Raw genomic sequence first — 17,161 nt, forward strand, 5'->3', positions numbered from 1 at the left:
GGCAGCTCTGTGTGTGAGTAAGTAGGGCTTCAATGCGATCTTTTAATTACTTCCCGTGGTGCTATCGTCGAAAATGACACCCCCCCGTGACTGTATGAACATGAGGAAGATAACCCAGCCTTGAATGGACTCGATACGGTTCTCCTATCGAGATCGACAGACCGATAAGCTAAGTTCGGTAAATAACTGACGCTTTCGTTTTCATGCAATGAATACACCATACACCCAGACAAGGTGCCGCTATAATAAAAATTGTAACACCCGGTTATACTGCGTTTCTGTCTAAATGTATAGTTTCTAGAGCCATGGCGTCATAATGATGGTATAGAGGGAATACTTCAGGTAGGATTGTGAAGGACATCACTGAAGGCCTAGGTGTGAAATGCACTGCCGCCACTGCATTTGAACAATTATAATAATATTATTATTATTATTATTATTATTATTATTATTATTATTTGGTATAGTATTGTCCTATTTCTATTCCAGTAATGGAGCAGCTGGTTAGTAAGAGAACGCGTGTAGAAAGTGTATTTTGTTTTGTTTCATAGAAAACAGTGTTTATTTCAGATACTGTGGTGGATGATATTATCCTCATTTCCAGCTGCCGTCTAGTTGTGACATGTTTGTTTATCCCGCCCCTTCATCACCCAGCGTTGATGACGCTGATGGTTACACTGGTATGAACGCGGGCTGGTTCACCAGACAGCACCAAGGTTCGGAGGTTCGGAGCAGGGGCGGGGCTAGGGGGTGGCTACTTGGGCTCAAGCCCCGGATGTTTTCTGAAAAGCCCCGAATGTTTTACTTTCAAAAAAAAAAAAAAAAAAAAAAAAACTCTCGTGAGTAACGTGCAGTACCGGAGTCCAACAGAGAGGCAGCAGCTGCGCGACATTAGCCTGCGTACTGCGTAGCCTGCCCTGCCCTGAAGAAGAAGTGATCTCAATCAGTGCCTGACTTGCAAAATTGTAAGGATGGATATCCGAAAGTTGTTTTCAACAAAACAAGCGCCAAGAACTGTTGCAGCAGCAGTATCAGCAGCTGACAACAATGACATCACCAGCAGTGATGACATAGATGATGTTTCAGGTTTGTATTAGAAAGGTGACTGACTCACTGACACTACTTTTCCGGTTTGCTAATGCTAGCTGGCTATCATAACATAACGTTATGTTATAATGAAAATGAAACATAGCAAGGTACTGTTACGGTACATGGTAAGAAATCAAACAAAGGATAATACTTATACAAATAAAGTGAATAACAGGCTGATAGTCTTTGATATCTGCACTCTGGTTGACTGAGTAACAAGTGAAAAAGAATGATGTAATGTTAATGTTACAGCTAGTAAACATGGAGTAACCACATTAAGTATGCCCTTATGGTAGTATGTATGTATACAGAACATGACTCAAATCTATCCTAAGATGTAACGCTAACTAACTAAGTTTGTTTAATGTCCCAGGGGGGATTTGATTTCACAGTACTATACACAGGCCAACAATACATGTAATATATATCGTCATATAACACAGGACAAGACTCTAAATACAATATAAGTGGTGAGCACAGAGTCTGCCTTGATATACATACAGTAACATAACTAGCCTCAGTCCATCAATTATGTAATTCTATACAAATATAAATGATGGTGACTGACAGGGGGAGCTACGTGTGCTGACCTCCCTCTGTGCCCAGAACCACCACAATTAGTTTGCTTCATTAAAGGGTGTGAATGTATATGTGTTCTCCAGTGCCTTTTGTCCGCTTTAAGGTGGTGGTAAGTTGAAGGTTGAAGGCAAATTTTTCCGGCACGCTCCGCGTGCACATTATATTCTCCCTCTGGGCTAAGCCCCGGATCTCCTACAATCCTATATCCGCCCCTGGTTCGGAGGATCTCTCTCTCTCTCTCTCTCTCTCTCTCTCTCTCTCTCTCTCTCTCTGTCTCTCTCTTTCTTTCTATCTCTCTCTCTCTTTCTCTCTCTCTCTTTCTCTCTCTCTCTCTTTCTTTCTATCTCTCGCTCTCTTTCTCTCTCCCTCTTTCTCTCTCTCTTTCTCTCTCTCTCTCTCTTTCTCTCTCTCTCTCTGTCTCTCTCTTTCTTTCTATCTCTCTCTCTCTCTTTCTCTCTTTCTCTCTCTCTCTATCTCTTTCTCTCTCTCTGTCTCTCTTTCTTTCTATCTCTCTCTCTCTCTTTCTCTCTCTCTCTCTATCTCTTTCTCTCTCTGTCTCTCTCTCTATCTCTCTCTTTCTCTTTCTCTCTCTCTGTCTCTCTGTCTCTCTCTCTATCTCTCTCTTTCTCTCTCTCTCTCTTTCTCTCTCTCTCTCTCTCTCTCTCTCTCTCTCTCTCTCTCTCTCTCTCTCTCTCTCTCTCTCTCTCTCTCTCTCTCTCTATCTATCTAAATAGTTGTGTACAGTCCATTACCTGATGCATTCTAGAACTGTTCCAGAGTAGAGTGGTACCAGGGAAGTATTGGAGTCTTTGAACAGTAGTTATGTGTATAGGCATAGTTATGTGTATAGGCATAGTTATGTGTATAGGCATGTGTAAAATAACATGTCATTCCACCAATAGCCTATGTACATTTTAAAGCTCAAAATGACTCTTTCCAAATATTGTGTACTATGTATTCCACTAGACTCCTGTAAGTTCTACTTGGAACAGCCAAATAAGCCTTATATAATATATAATAAGCCTCCTACCCGCGGGTGTAAGATGGTAGAACAGCAAGGCCATTCCATTTAGCTGTAAGCAGGGACATTTTGACAGAAAATATTTGGTGTGAATTTCCATACATGCATGAATTTGAGAAACAATAAATAAATAAATAAACACACTAGTGTTATCCAACCTTCTCTGTCCAACTCAGTCAAAAGCAGACAAAGGTTCAACGCGTCTTATTCTGGGATGTGTGACACGGTCTGGTGAAAAGGGGCTGCATGTCGGCAACTCTCAAGTCGCGCAGTGACAGTGAAGTGTTGAAGAGCCCACGCATAACAAACAACAGTTTTAGGATCACTACATACTTGTAATTTGTGAATTGGATTCACTGTCTCGTTTGCCATAGGCTACTGGGTAAGTGATACATGGCTTGTAAACAAACTTACATTTTAGGACGTGTTCAAAAGCAAGGACTGTGTGATCATCTAATTATGTGTAGTTATGTGTTTTTAGCATGTTGATGTTTTATCAGCATGTTGTGATGTGCTAAACATGCAGTTTAGCACATCAGTTCGTAGTGATGTTCCTTTTTAGCGCTAGCTGTTAGCAGCTGTTGCCACTGTTTTAATTCAGAGCGCGTTTCTCCGCTATTTGGCTTGAGGTGGAACATTCAAAATAATGAATGACAATATATGGAAAAACTTGCCATACTTGAGATTTTTATTTAATTTTTTTTATCCCTTTTTCACCCAATTTGGTATCCAATTGAACCCAACCTAGCATCCAATTATCCCCTGCCTATTGCGTAGGATCTGCCGCACGACCCCGTGGCCGGCAGCCCCAGAGGAGATCGCCAGGCAGACTAGCTGACTGGCTCCTCGAGCCCAGCACCGTTATTCCGGCACCCCGGGGGCGCTGTTGCGCGACGGATCCTTGTCCGGAAATAGTCCTATACCGCCCTCTGGAGCGGCCGCTCAATATGCCGCTCCCTGTGTGCCTCGGCCATATCCGGATCTGGCAAGACCGGGATTCGATCCCAGTCCCCGGTGGGCAGCTTGCACTATATACTTGAGACTTTTTAACCAGACCCTGTCACCAGACCCTGTCACATGACAGACAGTGAGCTAGCTAAAGTGCACACCAGATACAATAAAACATTATCTATCAGGCTGATCCCAGGGATCGGTCCTTGGACCACTCCTATTCTATATATATATATCAACAGTCTTGATTAAAATGTTTCCAACTCAAATTTCCACTTTTATGCCGATGATACTGCAGGGCTCTCAAGTTTTGAACAGAGTTCAGAGTGAGATTTTGGCGGCGGGGGGGGGGGGGGGTCTGATCTGATAAATGACATCAATTTGTAAAAAAAATATAAAAATCACACACACACACACACAGTCTCAGCGTCAAAGGACATGGTCTTCTCCCACGTCGACCAGTCTGTAGCCACTTCGAGATGTGAATGATCAATTCAAATAATCTGTCCTCTTCTGTGTAGCGAGCATCTGAATCAATAGCTCCAGTCAGCCTGTGTCGTTGGAATCAGAACGTTGTTTGTTGTAGCGGGAATATCAAAATGTTACCCGGATACAGCAATGCTATTATTTTCTGATTGGCTGTTCGGTAGCTATATTTTTTTATTTGATTAGCTGGTGCGTGGCCTTCTGAACTCTAGGGGAACCAGAGGGAACTCACTTGATTCTCTACCTGTTCTATTTAAAAAAAATAGCGGCGCAACTTGGTGGGCGCCCCTGGTAATTTCTCTGCGTGAGAAATACAAGGTGTGACGTGTGAGCGTGTGAACGGATTGAAATGCGTGTGTCTCACGCCCAATGCGTGAGACTTGAGAGCCCTGATACTGTGATAGTGGTATACTGCTCTGCATCTCCACCAAACCAGGCTCTTTGTCAGCTACAACTTGCTTTTAATATTGTTCAATGTACCTTGTGTGATTTAAAAATTGTTTTGAATACTGACCAAACAAAACTCATGATGTTTTAATTTGCAAAATCAAAGGCACTGAACCTTCCATCTATCACCACTTTCCAGGCCTCTGAGATTGAGTCTGTATCTCAATACAAATGTTTAGGAATTGTCATTGATGATTCTCTCTATTTTAAGCCTCATATTTTGGTGGAAAAAACAAAGTCAAAATGTGATTTCTATTTCAGAAACTAGTCTTGCTTTTCCTTTGAGGCCAAAGGGAGACTTGTTGCTGCCACCTTTATGTCTGTGCTGGACTATGGTGTCTATGACTATGCATCTTTGCAATGCCTACACATGCTAGATACTGTCTACCATGGAGCACTGAGGTTTATTACACATGTTAAAGCCCTTACTCACCACCTTTGTATGCTTGGGTAGGATGCTCTGCCTTGTCCACCCGTAGGCTTAACCACTGGTATATCTTTATTTATAAGGCTATTCTTGGTCTGCTACCATCTTACCTATGGATCTACATCCTTCTGAAAATATATTGTTTTCGCTCCCAGGACTTATTCCTACTATCTTTCCCTAAAGTCTGTACTGAATTGGGAAAAAGGGTGTGTAAGTATGCTGCTCCCTCTGCTTGGAATCAGTTGCAAAAATGTACTCACTGGATGCATTTAAATGTACTCACTGGATGCATTTAAATGTACTCACTGGATGCATTTAAATGTACTCACTGAATGCATTTAGAGTAATTCTAATTTTGGAGGCTGTAGAGGTCCATATTGTGCCTGTTTGATCCTTGATGTTGATGACTTGTGACAAATATTGATGAACATTGTTGATATCTTTTGAATCTGTAATGTATTATTTATTTTCATTGTATCATCGTATCATCGTTATATGTTTTTATGTCTGCAACCCTGTCTTGGCCAGGACACTCTTGTAAAATAAATGTTTAGTCTCAATGACACTGGTTGAATGAAGGTGAATTCTTTTTTTCTTTTTTTTTCTTATTATTTTTTGGGGTAAATTATCAACCAACAAACATCTAGACGTCACAACAGGGACAGACATTAAGGGAAAACAAATAACTCCATAAAGTAGAACATTTACACAAAATGTAACAAAACACAACAGCAAACTAACAAGACAATAAACCACAGCACAACAGAGACAAAAATAAAAAAATAAAATGTGTGTGCAATGAGGGAAGGGGGGGGGGGCATTACCACCATCAACAACCACGTAGATATAAGAGTTCCTATATCTAAAAGATAAATGCAAGCTAGAGAAAAATTAAAATTAAAATTAAAAAAGGGAAAAAAGGGGAAAAATAAATGGATCTCAAATAACGTCATGGATTCTCTTCCATAAAAGATAAGAAGGGGGACCACAAAAAGGTGAATTCTTATTCAATAAAAAGTGTTTACCTTGCTTCCACATTGTTTTCCAGGAATGGTTGGCCAGACGATTGATACGTAGAATAACCTGAAAAGTTGACTTCTTCGATTTACATGGACACCGATGACATACAAAAAAAAGACATTAGCTATGAGATATTACTGAGCTCCACTTAACACAGCATTGGGAACAACCAAGTCTTTATAGGTCTCAAAATGCAGACTGCAACTCATCCACTAGACTGGAGTTGCTGCATGTGGAAATAATGGAAGGATCTGTGTGAAAAGATCTTACCAACCACATACATTGTAAATTATACAATGTTATGTCTATATGTGTTTCCCCTTTCAAATGAACACACACCAGACAGGACAAATGTTGTTTGTAAAATTGTACCCAGGACAGCTTTTCTGATCAGAGTTTTGTATATCCAATGAATATTTAGATTAGATTAGATTCAACTTTATTGTCATTGCAATACAGTACAAGTATCAGACAACGAAATGCAATGAAAAGAATATGTATGATTTCAGCAAAGTCGACATTAGCAGAAATGCGTTAGGTCTGACAGTTTCCCCCAAACCAACATGACTGTGTACATACATCTACTGATGCCTCTGGACACATCTTCAGTGATGTTCCTGGAATCATCGGGCGTTTCGGGTCTTTCAACATCATACACCCTCCTCCAGGTGACCCAGCCGGGGCTGATCAGACCCCAGCTTGTGTCCAGATGGCTAACTAGCTACCATGACTCCATGGCTCTCCTCTTTTGAGCCACAGCCATCTAGAGGCTCTCTCTGCCGCATTGGTGGTACTGCGGATGGCTCTCCTCTTTCTCTCTCCATCGATGCCCAAACTGCTGAAGGCTCTGGCCAAGGAACGGGCTGCAAATCCTCTGCAGCCAACCTCTACTGGGAAACACCTCGCTCTCCACCCAGCCTGCTGGCAGTCACTGACCAGTCCCGCGTACTTGGAGAGCTTCCTCTCAAAGGCTTCTTCCAAGCGGTCTTCCCACGGGACTGTCAGTTCCAGCAGCACTGCTTGCCTGGTGGACTCAGAAAAGAGAACAATGTCTGGTCGCAGGGTGGTGACTGCAATGTGGCTGGGGAACTTCAGCTGATGTTCAAGGTCAACCAACAGCTGCCAGTCTCTTGCAGAGGTCAAGATGCCTGCAGATGTTTTCCTGGCAGGGGTTGGCTGCTCCCCAGCTCTGACAAAGGCGATGGTTTTCTTGGAGGGTCGGAACTGCTTTGCCCACACAAGTCCTGCACTGATGGCTTCAGCAATGGTCTTCAGGACTTGGTCATGCCTCCACCTGTACCGTCCATCTCCAAAGGCCCTTGTACAGCAGCTGAGGATGTGTTCCAGGGTTCCTCGCTTGGAACACAGTTGGCATGCTGGTGTCTCTGCTATGCCCCATGTGTGCAGATTTGACGGGCTTGGAAGCACATCATAGACTGCCTGGATGAGGAATTTGATGCGGTGAGGCTCGGCTTTCCAAAGCTCAGCCCAGGTCACCTTCCTCTCAATCGCATTCTCCCATCTCGTCCAAGCTCCCTGTTGCTTCATTCCCACTGCCTTGCAGGTTCTTGTCTCCTCCACTGCTGCTCTCACCTCCTCCTGAACAAGGCGGCGCTTTTCCTTCCCCCTGGTGTTCATTTGGGGAGTTGGAAAGGATCCAAGCCCAGCTGGACCTCGTGTGACCACTCCCACCAAGCTCCTGTGACGCAGCCTCGCCTCTGCTTCTTGAACAGCTTCCTCTGCCCTCCACTTCCTGCCAGTCCTCACTTGGATCCCTGCATTAGCCACCTTCGGATCACTAGAGTCCCTGTACTGAACCACTTCTCTGGCCCTTGTCACCTTGAATTCCTCCTCCAAGGATTTGAAGGGCAGTTGCAGTTTGTTGGTGTTCCCATAGAGTGCGGTGCTGCTCAAACTCCTTGGTAATCCAAGCCATCTCCGGAGGTGGTTGCTGACCCTCCTCTCTAAGGTCTCCACTGTTGAGATAGGGACCGCATAGACAAGGAGGGGCCACAGGATCCTGGGAAGAATGCCATGTTGGTAAACCCAGGCTTTAAACTTCCCGTGTAGGCTTGACTTGTCCACGGATTTCAGCCAGCCATCCAACTCAGTGCAGGTCGACTTGATGGATATTGTGTCCCTCAGAGAGAAGTCAAAAACCTTGCCCAAGCTCTTGACTGGCTTCTCTGTGATAGTTGGGATGGCTGTGCCTGTGATGGTAAACCGGAACTTGTCCTCCACTTTCCCTTTCCTCAGCACCATAGATCTTGATTTGGCGGGTTTGAAACGCATCCGGGCCCACCCCACTAGCTTTTCGAGTCCCTTCAGAATCCACCGGCAGCCTGGGACTGATTCTGTCGTGACTGTGAGGTCATCCATGAATGCCCTGATGGGTGGTTGCTGTTGTCCGGAATTCGTTCGGGGCCCTCTGCACTCTGGCTCAGCAGACTTGGTGAGCATGTTCATGGCTAGGGAGAACAGTGTCACAGAGATAGTGCACCCTGCGATGATACCGATCTCCACCTTGTGCCAACTGGATGTTATTGCTCCTGAAGAGACCCTCATCCTGAAATTGCTGTAGTAATCAGCGATGAGGTCTCTGCACCTGCTGGGGACATGATGCTTCGTCAAGGTGAACTGAACCAGCTTGTGTGGAATGGAGCCGAATGCATTTGCCAGGTCAAGCCACAACACTGACAGGTTGCCTTTGTTCTCTCGGGCCTCCCGAATGAGCTGTGTCACCACGCCGGTATGCTCCAGACAACCTGGCATTCCTGACACACCGCCCTTCTGGACGGATGTATCGATGTAGGTGTTCTTTGCCAGGTAGGTACACAGCCGTCTGGAAACAGTGCTGAAGAAAACCTTTGCCTCAACACACAGCAGGGAGATGATGCGGAACTGGTCTAGCTGAGTGGAGTTTTCCTCCTTCGGGATCCAAACCCCTTCAGCCACTCTCCATTGTTCAGGTATCCTCCCCCTTCTCCAGAAGACTCGCAGGATTTTCCACAGACGCAGCAGGAGTTTGGGACAGTTCTTGTACACTTTGTATGAAGTGCCACTCGGTCCTGGAGCAGAGCTTGCCCTTGCTTTGCGGACAACCTCCCTGACTTCCTTCAGCTGCAGCTCCGACATGTCGAATTGCTCTTCCGGTTCAGGGGGGTCTATGAGGATGTTGCACTCTCCCAACTCCTGCTCTCTTGCGGGATCGCTGTACGTCTGCTTCAGATGATGGTCTCTTCCTGCGAGGAGGCCAGTTTGCCACTGCGCTTCTGCCCGAGCAAATCCTTCATGAACTTGAAGGGGTTGGCTATGAATGCAGCACGTTTACGTGCCCTCTCACGCCGCCGCCTCCGATGCCACTCAGCCCGGCGGAGAATCCTGATATTTTTCCGTAGGATGCACATTAGCTGGGCCAGGCCAGTGCGTTCCTCCTCTCCTGCCACCTTGTACTGGGACTTCAGCGCTTTCATCTCCTGCCTGATGTTATGGATCTTTGCAGCTCTTTGGTTCTTTACGTAAGATGTTCCGGAGCTTTTCTTCTCCTCCACGCCGAACCGTTCAGCTGCAATGCTGACAATGATTGTTGTCATCGCCTGTAGCTTCCTGTCAGCCTCGCCCTTCACCGTTACCTCCAGAATTTGGTCGACATCGTCATCGAACTGCTTCCACAGTGAAGTCATGCTAGCTGCTGGCCATTTGATCCGCCGCCGGTCGGACTTGATGCTCGAGGGGTTAGACTGCAACACTTGGAGGTTCTGGGCACTATGGGGTGACTCCGGGCCTGGCACCTCCTGCGTCTCACCAGGTTGAACACCTGTGCGTTGTGTTGCTTCTACTCCTAACGGGCATTTCATCCTCGCTCGGTGGATCTTTAAGCCATGGATGTTCTTGCAGATTTTACCGCATGTACACTGCTTGCTCATAGTCGTTTGTCCATTGCCTAAGTCTATTACTGTTGTGTCCGTCCGACTGGGGTGCTCATCCTCCCCCCCTCTCGGGCACCCCTGGGGGTATTTTTCCATTAAGTTCATCGTAGCTTTGTTAGGGTCCTCCTCTCAGAGGACACAGATTGGGTTGCCAGCCCGTTCTGCCCCCGGTCGCCGTCTCTCCGAGCTGTCACTGACTCTCCAGTAGTCACCACACTCTTCATGGTTGTCATCCAGTCTTTCCTGGCTGTCACTGATGACTCAGGGGGTTCGCTGTGTACATACATCTACTGATGCCTCTGGACACATCTTCAGTGATGTTCCAGTGATTGACATTTGTCAATCAATTTCATGTTTTTCTCCAGCGAATCTCTTAGTAACTTGACTTTAAAACTAGCAAAGGACTTTTGTGGTTAAAGGTGCAGCATTCATGTGTATATATATATATATATATATATATATATATATATATATATATAATAAAAACTATATGAAAACCTCCCACTAGTGGGCAGTATAACACAGAATAAAAACAATGCATTCAGAGCAAAACAAATCTGTAAAAAAACAAAACATGTATGTGTCATTTGTGACTTCGGAAGTGATCAATCAGTGTCATAATGGCTTTGATTACAGGTTCTTTAACAGTGTTGTACCTGCAGACCCAGACCCTGCCCTGGGGGAGACAGTTCATCTGTTCATAGAGGGGAGAGGGGATTGATGAGTCTTCATTCTTTAACTTTTCTTTTTATACATATCTGGGGCTCTGTGGGCTGTGGAGCTGGTGGATCTGTGGGCTGGTGGATCTGTGGGGCTGGTGGATCTGTGGGGCTGGTGGATCTGTGGACTGTGGATCTGTGGGTTGGTGGATCTGTGGGCTGTGGGGCTGGTGGATCTGTGGGGCTGGTGGATTTGTGGACTGTGGATCTGTGGGGCTGGTGGATCTGTGGGGCTGGTGGATCTGTGGGGCTGGTGGATCTGTGGGGCTGGTGGATCTGTGGGCTGGTGGATCTGTGGGGCTGGTGGATCTGTGGGCTGGTGGATATGTGGGGCTGGTGGATCTGTGGGGCTGGTGGATCTGTGGGCTGGTGGATCTGTGGGCTGTGGGGCTGGTGGATCTGTGGGCTGTGGGGCTGGTGGATCTGTGGGCTGGTGGATCTGTGGGCTGGTGGATCTGTGGGGTTGGTGGATCTGTGGGGTTGGTGGATCTGTGGGCTGGTGGATCTGTGGGCTGGTGGATCTGTGGGTTGGTGGATCTGTGGGCTGGTGGATATGTGGGGCTGGTGGATCTGTGGGCTGTGGGCTGGTGGATCTGTGGGCTGGTGTATCTGTGGGCTGGTGTATCTGTGGGCTGGTGTATCTGTGGGCTGGTGTATCTGTGGGCTGGTGTATCTGTGGGCTGGTGTATCTGTGGGCTGGTGGATCTGTGGGGCTGGTGGATCTGTGGGCTGGTGGATCTGTGGGGCTGGTGGATCTGTGGGCTGGTGGATCTGTGGGGCTGGTGGATCTGTGGGCTGTGGGGCTGTGGGGCTGGTGGATCTGTGGGCTGTGGGGCTGTGGGGCTGGTGGATCTGTGGGGTTGGTGGATCTGTGGGGCTGGTGGATCTGTGGGCTGGTGGCTGTGTGGGTTGGTGGATCTGTGGCTGTGGGGCTGGTGGAGCTGTGGGGCTGGTGGATCTGTGGGCTGGTTGATCTGTGGGGTTGGTTGATCTGTGGGGTTGGTTGATCTGTGGGGTTGGTTGATCTGTGGGGTTGGTTGATCTGTGGGCTGGTTGATCTGTGGGGTTGGTTGATCTGTGGGGTTGGTTGATCTGTGGGGTTGGTGTATCTGTGTATCTGTGGGCTGTGGGGCTGGTGGATCTGTGGGCTGGTGGATCTGTGGGCTGTGGGGCTGGTGTATCTGTGGGCTGGTGGATCTATGGGCTCGTGGATCTGTGGGCTGGTGGATCTGTGGATCTGTGGGGCTGGTTGATCTGTGGGGCTGGTGGATCTGTGGGGTTGGTGGATCTGTGGGGCTGGTGGATCTGTGGATCTGTGGGCTGGTGGATCTGTGGGCTGGTGGATCTGTGGATCTGTGGGCTAAATTACTAAATTCTGTATGATGTGCTACACAGTCTGGAGGAGGATGGACCCTGACCCTGTCCCTAACACATATTTATTATGATGTGCTACACAGTGTGGAGGAGGATGGATCCCTGCACATCTCTGACAGTCTTCATCTCTTCTGTGTTCATGACACTTTCCTACCTGGTTTACAGTCAGATCAATCCAGGGTTACCCAGACATTAAAGGAATAGAATATGGCACCTACATTACATGCCAGCACATTCTCCTAACCCTGTCATACAATGCAGAGGCCAAATCGCACCAATACAACCTAATCCACAGCAACCCAGACTCGCAATGGTGGGTCGTTTAACGTGTAAGAATGGTTTACCTGACATTGGGAAAATGTGTGTATTACATTTATATCACAATATTCTGTATTATCTGCACCAAAATGTTACTGCCGTGCCGTGTCACTACTGTTAGCCACACTACGCTACACTGACCACCCATAGAACCACCGGTAACGTTTAGGTAAAGTTAATTAGCACTCACCTTCGCTTTGGCAATAAGTAATTTCTTGTCCTTCACTTCCCAAACAACAGCATTATCTGATGGAAAGTAAAGATAACTGTACTTTTGTACTCTTTCATCTTGGTAGCAGTGTGAGGAGATAGATTATACACAAGGTATACGTAACAGCCTAAACTCAGCTTCTAAAGCTCATTTGTCATTTGTCATTCACATGGGAGTTGGATTGAATCTGATGAATTGAAAACTGAATTGAAATAATGACAATTGAATTGAATACAATTCAATATGTCAAATACAATTCAGATTGTGCTCATATTCAATTAAATCTGTCAAATACAATTCAATCTGTCAAATACAATTCAGATCTGTCAAATACAATTCAGATCTGTCAAATACAATTCAATCTGTCAAATACAATTCAGTTTGTGCTCATATTCAATTAAATATGTCAAATACAATTCAGATCTGTCAAATACAATTCAGATCTGTCAAATACAATTCAATTTGTGCTCATATTCAATTCAATCTGTCAAATACAATTCAGATCTGTCAAATACAATTCAGTTTGTGCTGGCACTATAATAGCTCCATACTGACTCTACTCCTCTCCAAAGCAAAAAGGGTAACAGACGTGTAATACACAATGTATCTGCATGGGTGTGTGTGTGTGTGTGTGTTTGTGTGTGTGTGTGTGTGTGTGTGTGTGTGTGTGTGTGTGTGTGTGTGTGTGTGTGGGTGTGTATCTGCATGGGTGTGTGTGTGGGGTGTGTGTGTGATTGGCTGAACTCTAGTTCAGTTGGGTCATAGTCTTATCACTGTGTTGTGGGAAGGCTTGGGGTTTGGATGAGGATATCAGAATCAATTTGCATTCCATGCAATGTTCTGAACATGGTGAGTAGACATAACGACTTTCACCTCTTCTTTTCACACGCCTTTAATTATTATTGTAACAGACAGTGACTACCATGTTTGTTGTATTTACTATGACAAATGTTGTTTTAAACAGTGGTGTTATATATTTACTTTTGTGGCTCCATGTGTATTGTTTATTGTCCCATGTTTTGCAGGCTCTCAAGGACAAGATGGGGCTGCTGCCATATCTCCTCTTACTGGGTCTGATCTTCTCCTCAGCTTCTGCAGGTGTTGTACTGTGTTAGAACGTGTTTATCTGTGAGACTAAAGGTCAATTTGGCTTCAGCAAAACAATGCTAAACTATTCAAAATATACCCAACAACTCTGAATATTCTACAGCAAGTTTTTTGTATCTTAACTTGACCATTTAAGTGATTATTTAAAGTGATTATTCAGAGTAGAAGTACAGTGGGCATGGGGTCAGATGTGTATAGCTCCTGAGAACTGAATCAATGATGTCATAAAGGAAAGTATTGTATGTAAATGTAGTTTAAAAAGACCTTGATATCAGTTTTTATGATATTACTGATTAGAAACTTCATATCAGCTGTACATGTAGATGTAGATCAAATTATGATAAAGGTGAAATTCAAAATACTTGTTATCAAATGTCAAAATCATGATATCTAAATTCAGTTTTCATTGACTCTAATACTATGGAGCGGAAAAGTGCAGACTGTCAGTATAGTATGCTAAGGACGCCAACAGTCAGTCTGCCAAAGGTAGCGGTCGGTATTCCAATGGTAGACTGATAGTTGGCACTGTGAAGGGAGGTGTCACACTGTTGGCACTGGAAGACCGATGATGGTGTGACAGTGGTAGACCAACGGTCTGCATACCAATGTGCAAACATGTGGTAGAGAGATAGTTGGTATGGCATTGGACACTGTCGTGGATTTTATCGATTCTTAATAAATTAGATTGAGCAAAACTTATAAAGCACAAAGAGCTTAAATCAATTGTCTCCAAAGAGGCCTTTTATTAAGCAAAGTCACATGAGCGCAGAGAGAAAGTAGCAGACAAAAAGCAAAAAGCCCCGAACATTGGGCGGGACTCATATTTATAGACCTGTCCTTGGTCATGAGGTCACTATTCTTGGGAACCAATCATATTATACAAATCTGTGATTACACAAGTTATGGGCCCTGTCCACAGTCAGAATTATTCACTGCGCCACAGATCTTGGCCCATCCCTTACAGGAAGGAAATGGACCTTCCTTGAGTGCTAGATTCACCAAACTGTAGAGACACTTCCATTTCCCAGTATAAATTGATATAAAACCACAACAACACTGTTAGTCAAACCCATAACCCTAGTACAGTATGTAAATACCTAATTTGAGCTTAATATAAAGCTTGAAAAAGGAATGGAACGATTTTGAAAGGCAGGATATTGGCAGGGCAGTGGGAAGAGGCATTTTGGAGGCAGGGTGACCCTGATTGCTCATTACTTTTTCTCTATCTTTTAAGGGGGAATGGTAAGGACAGCGGTGGTGTTCCCAGAGGAGACTGACACCAGCTATGTAGAACTGTTCCCAAAGAAGCCCCTGTCCCTGACCGCCTTCACCCTGTGCATGCGTCTGGCCACTGAGCTGAAAGGCGAGCGTGAGATCATCCTCTTCGCCTACCGCACCCCCGAAGCTGACGAGCTGAATGTGTGGAGAGAGCTGAACGGAACCGTGTCATTGTACCTCGGTGATAACAGTAAGGGCGTCCACTTCCAGCTCCCTGAGCTGGGCATCTTCCAGACCCACCTGTGTGTCACCTGGGACTCCAGTTCCGGCCTTGTCGCATTATATGAGGATGGTAAGAGAAGCATCCGGAAGACCTTTAAGCTTGGCCACAGAATACGACCGGAAGGCAGAGTAATCCTCGGGCAAGACCCAGACTCATTTCTGGGTGACTTTGATGCCAAGCAGAGTTTTGTTGGTGAGATCACAGATGTCAACATGTGGGACTATGTGCTCGATGTCAATGTGATTGACGCAATGACTTGCGGGCAGCAGGTCGACAGAGGGAATGTTTTAGATTGGACAAAAAGAAGAAGAAGTTTAGATTGGGACGCAATCGATATGAAGGTTCATGGGCAGGTCATAGAGGTCACTGATGAGCTGTAGGGTTAGTCATTGTCCACTGACATCAACGTTTGGTTGTTATTGTTGTACTTTGAATGTACAGTAATAAACCATTTTACAACCATCTCAACACATAGTGTCTGTGTGGATATTTATGTATGTTTGTGTGAGACATTTCAGAGCTCTTTCTCATGCTCTTAGTAGAAGACCATGTTTGAGCACTGATGTGGAATATCTGTGACCCTCTGTAGTTTATTGAGGGGAGCAGGCGGTGATACCGAAAGAACTGAGCTGCAGTAGTCCAGGCTAGAGGATGTGAAGGAGTGGTTGAGTGTTTCTGAAGTAGGGCTAGAAAGGGAGGGCCAGATTTGGCAATTATAGCAGAGGTGGAAGAATGAGACTGATTGTGTTGCTGATGTGGCGGTCGAATGAGAGATTGGAGTCCAGTAGCAGACTGGCCATCTGGTGCCCTGGGATAAGTCCTCTGTGTATGTGTGTGTGTGTGTGTGTGTGTGTGTGTGTGTGTGTGTGTGTGTGTGTTTGTGTGTCCGTGCATGCGTGCAAGTGAGAGAAACTGTAGATTAAATGTTTCCAGCACTCAGATGTTTACTCATCTTAGGAACCTTTGAAACAATAAACATGAACATGGTATTGTTTTTATTTACGTACGCTGCTCCTTGTGTGATTAGTCTGAGTCCATGGTCTGCCTTGTATTGATTCAGTGCATTTTGGAGGGACTAGAGTTTCAGGCACGGGCTGAAAGAGACTGAGAGCTTTGCGAAACCAATGAGAAAGCCGCTGCTTCGAGAGCGGGAGTGCCACCGCCCTCTGTCTGCCATAGCAGATCAGAAGCTGGGGAGAAGACCTCAGCCCTGCGTGTACAGGGCTGAGGTCTGTACAAGTATGGAGGACCAAGTCTGTCAAAATTAACAATAAATATATAGATGAATAAATGAGTGTATGAATAAATAAATGAATGAATACACACAGTAATAACGAAATACATTTCTATATTTATTTATTCTTTTACGCATTCATTCTTTGTTTTCCACATTCATTCTTTGTTTTCCACATTGTTTTCCACATTCATTCTTTGTTTTCCACATTGTTTTCCACATTCATTCTTTCTTTTCCACATTCTTTTCCACATTGTTTTCCACATTCATTCTTTCTTTTCCACATTCATTCTTTCATTCTTTCCCCGATTATCAGATCTGTATGCAAATATGGGGGCGTGTCTCGCATTTTCTTTGGTTGATGCTCCACGCATTTTCATTGGTTGATGCCCCACGCATTTTCATTGGTTGATATCGCGCGTGACGTGATAAAAGCGACAAAGTCGAGATAGTCCTTGGGCCAAACCATTTTTCATTACCATCTGGGTGGGCAAATTCTAGATGTGATTTTTTTTATTCCTTTACATCCCTAGATTATGTTTTGATATGATATACCTTTTGGTTTGGCAGCTTATTAGTGGTTATCACCTCTTAAAGGTATGGACTGCTTTTCTTCAAAACCGGAGTTTAGCCAGAAAAAGTCCCCTGCCATATCTTGCTCCCCTTCGTATGATTCGCTCGTAGGTCGGGCTGTGGTTGTGATAGAGACATGAGACCAGAGGGTTTTTTACGCACCTGAGTCTCCTGA

At 45.2% G+C, this 17,161-nt stretch overlaps 1 protein-coding gene across 1 annotated transcript; it reads left to right on the forward strand.

The window, feature by feature from the left end:
* Positions 1-13,372: 13,372 nt before the first annotated feature.
* On the forward strand, positions 13,373-15,792 carry LOC308150158 (C-reactive protein-like; the record flags this gene model as incomplete). The annotated part of the gene is made up of 4 exons (XM_080523019.1): positions 13,373-13,420; positions 13,597-13,669; positions 14,913-15,418; positions 15,769-15,792. 4 exons carry the CDS (start codon positions 13,373-13,375, stop codon positions 15,790-15,792), a joined length of 651 nt encoding a protein of 216 aa, XP_080379145.1.
* Between the last annotated feature and the right edge of the window lie 1,369 nt (positions 15,793-17,161).

The sequence above is a fragment of the Nansenia antarctica genome (assembly GCF_963989245.1).
Source record: "Nansenia antarctica genome assembly, chromosome: 2".
NCBI classification, from domain to species: domain Eukaryota; kingdom Metazoa; phylum Chordata; class Actinopteri; order Argentiniformes; family Microstomatidae; genus Nansenia; species Nansenia antarctica.